At 31.3% G+C, this 2807-nt stretch overlaps 1 protein-coding gene across 1 annotated transcript; it reads left to right on the top strand.

Annotated features, from left to right (window-relative positions):
- The first annotated feature begins 935 nt into the window (after positions 1-935).
- LOC123720699 (uncharacterized oxidoreductase TM_0325-like) lies at positions 936-1851 on the top strand. The gene has a single exon (XM_045677408.1). It carries the CDS (start codon positions 973-975, stop codon positions 1729-1731), a length of 759 nt encoding a protein of 252 aa, XP_045533364.1. The 5' UTR covers positions 936-972; the 3' UTR covers positions 1732-1851.
- The last annotated feature ends 956 nt before the right edge of the window (positions 1852-2807 follow it).

The raw sequence follows: 2807 nt of genomic DNA, 5'->3' as shown, positions 1-2807 counted from the left end.
GATCAATTCCAGTCCGGAACATGATAATTGATTAGGGGACACATCGGGGACAATCGCGCATTGTCCTTCCGAGACATTTCCAAGATTTAGGTTTGATTTTATGAAATTGTTGGGGAGTGTTTGGCGAGTGTGTTTGCACTAATGTAAACAGAGTCGGTTTACACAGTATTGCCTTGGGAAATTAATATGGAAAAACTATATTATAGTGCAGTTATTTGGCATTCGCCTTGCAGCTTGAAGGTTATTTTACTTTTGCTTAGTGTCTCCCTTATAAATTAAGTTTGATGATTTTGTTTTGTATTTTGTATGTAAAATTATCTTTGCTCTGTGGATGTTAAGACTTACTCCATGACATAAATACCATGTAGTCACTAGATTTTTTTATTAAGTATGGGCTTCTTAGTATTATGCGTTTAATATTTAAACATTTAAATATGTTAAACAAATATTGAGTAAATTTTTATCGATCTGTCTTGTTATAAAAGCATGGATAAAAGTATGGATACTTGCAAGTGTTCCACCGAATTAACAAGTGTTTATAAAACGATATTCAATATTGAATCACTTTCAACAATTTTTCATCGATTTAAGAGTAATTTTTTATTAAAAATTTACCTTTACAACTGAGTGCGTTTAATACTTATTTAAAGTTTATTTAGGAAGCTAAATCTCTACTTAACCGAGAGGTACAGTACGTCAATATTAATAATTTTATAGTACAATTGGTATTAAAGGAAATTCCACGTTGTAATGTATAGTTTTAAATATTATCTATTAAAACGTAATCAGATATATATCTGATTACGATATATATAATAACGTTTAAAGTGGAGTATTTACATAGTGAATACAAGTGTTATTTATACTTTTATCTAGCAAATAACACTTGAAGGAAGATAATAAGCAAACATTTTCATATATATGCACCAATGTCATTCTAATAACATTAATTGTAAACAGAAAAGTGTTGTGATGATTTTTCTTAACAAAGTTGTTTTAATCACCGGTGCCAGCTCTGGTATCGGTGCAGCAGCAGCCGTAGAATTCGCGAAAGTTGGAGCCAAAGTTGCCATTGTTGGAAGAAATGTACAAAAACTTCACAAAGTATCCGAATTGTGCATTAAAAATGGATCCAAACCATTAGTCATCAACGCTGATCTTGGTAACGACGAAGAATGTCAAAAGATAATTGATCTTGTGATCAAAGAATTTGGCAAACTTGATGTACTAGTAAACAATGCCGGTTTTCTACATTATGGGTCCATTTTAGAAGGTAATATCCTAGAAGGTTACGATAAAACAATGAGAGTTAACGTACGTGCGCACGTTCACATGACATCGCTTGCTGCACCTTACTTGGTTAAATCCAAAGGAAATATTATTAATATATCAAGCGCAGCAGCAACATCTACAACAAGTTTAAAAGGTCGGACTCCATACTTTGTATCAAAAGCTGCTTTAAACCACTTTACTCGATGTTGTGCCACGGAACTGGCAAGAGAGGGTGTGAGAGTCAATACAATTAGTCCAGGCCCAGTAAAGACTGACTTTTTTGATAATTCAGGTCTTGATGACGTTGACATAGACAGATTTGCAGATATGATGCCGCTTAAACGGGTATCAGAGTCAGTAGAAGTCGCTGATATGATTCTTTTCTTAGCCAGTGACCGAGCTGTTGGTATTACTGGTTCGGAGTTTGTTGTCGATAATGGATATTTATTAAGAGCATAATATATATATATATATATCATAATCATTACCAAATTATTGATGTTTAATTCTGTTTAAAATTGGATGTAAATCTATTTTCTAAGAGCTATATTAAACAATAGATATTTCAATAAAGTAATACTTTGTAATTTTATTAATACTTTGGTTATATATTTCGTCTTCACATCGTTAACTTAACCAAAGGTTTTATTATGTTAACTCTGGCCAATAGGACCCACAAAAAAATTAATAGGTTTCGCAGTTATGAGTAGCGTAAAAAGAATAAAAATACTTTATTTATTCTGAATTCATACAAAACCCTAGTATATACGGGCATACGAAATCCTCCTTAAAAAAGTACCTTCAACGAAACCTTCGTTAAATATAATTACATCATTCCCAAACCTTTTATCGAAATTGATCAAAAGCTTTGTCAAAAGATAACTCTTCTAAAGGTCATTGAAAGATGACGAAAAGGCTTACAGAGACCTTGGCAAAATCGATTTGTCGAAACGTGCGCGATATTTTAACATAAGCCGGTGAAATACTGACAATATAGATATCAGAGATAAACTATTGAGGTGATAATGTTGTATTTTATCATATTTCAAATATGGATTAGTGCTTTGTTATAAGAAGTATATATCCATAAGGCAACGCATAATAAGCATAACACAGACAACAATTATTCGCGGAGCAATTTTCCATTTGGAAATGCTTACTTATATATATATATATAACATTTATAAAACAAAACTTTGTCAACCTCACGCACTATTAGCTGTTACTAACACACGTCAGCATTATTACTTTAAACATATCATATACAAACTTATATGAATTGATATAAGTTTATACGATACCTACTCATTAGGTAGAAGACTTGATGATTACTCAACAATTTCATGTTTTATCTTACGAAATTAGACTATTAGAATAAACTGCAAATTACTTTAAATACTAGCTTTAAGGTACAAATTTAACTAAAGCGTATTAGAGGAATACGAACAAATTATATAAACGACTTCTTGTCTTTTTCATTAGCTTTATAGTATCTTTAAGCTTTTAATTAGAGGGTATTTTTATCATTTGGCAAG

This window comes from Pieris brassicae, chromosome 2 (genome assembly GCF_905147105.1).
Source record: "Pieris brassicae chromosome 2, ilPieBrab1.1, whole genome shotgun sequence".
NCBI lineage: Eukaryota > Metazoa > Arthropoda > Insecta > Lepidoptera > Pieridae > Pieris > Pieris brassicae.
This window is presented reverse-complemented; position numbering and strand designations above follow the sequence as displayed.

Excerpts from the sequence above, each read along its gene's own strand:
- LOC123720699 (XM_045677408.1), top strand. The coding sequence starts at position 973 with ATGATTTTTCTTAACAAAGTTGTTTTAATCACCGGTGCCAGCTCTGGT.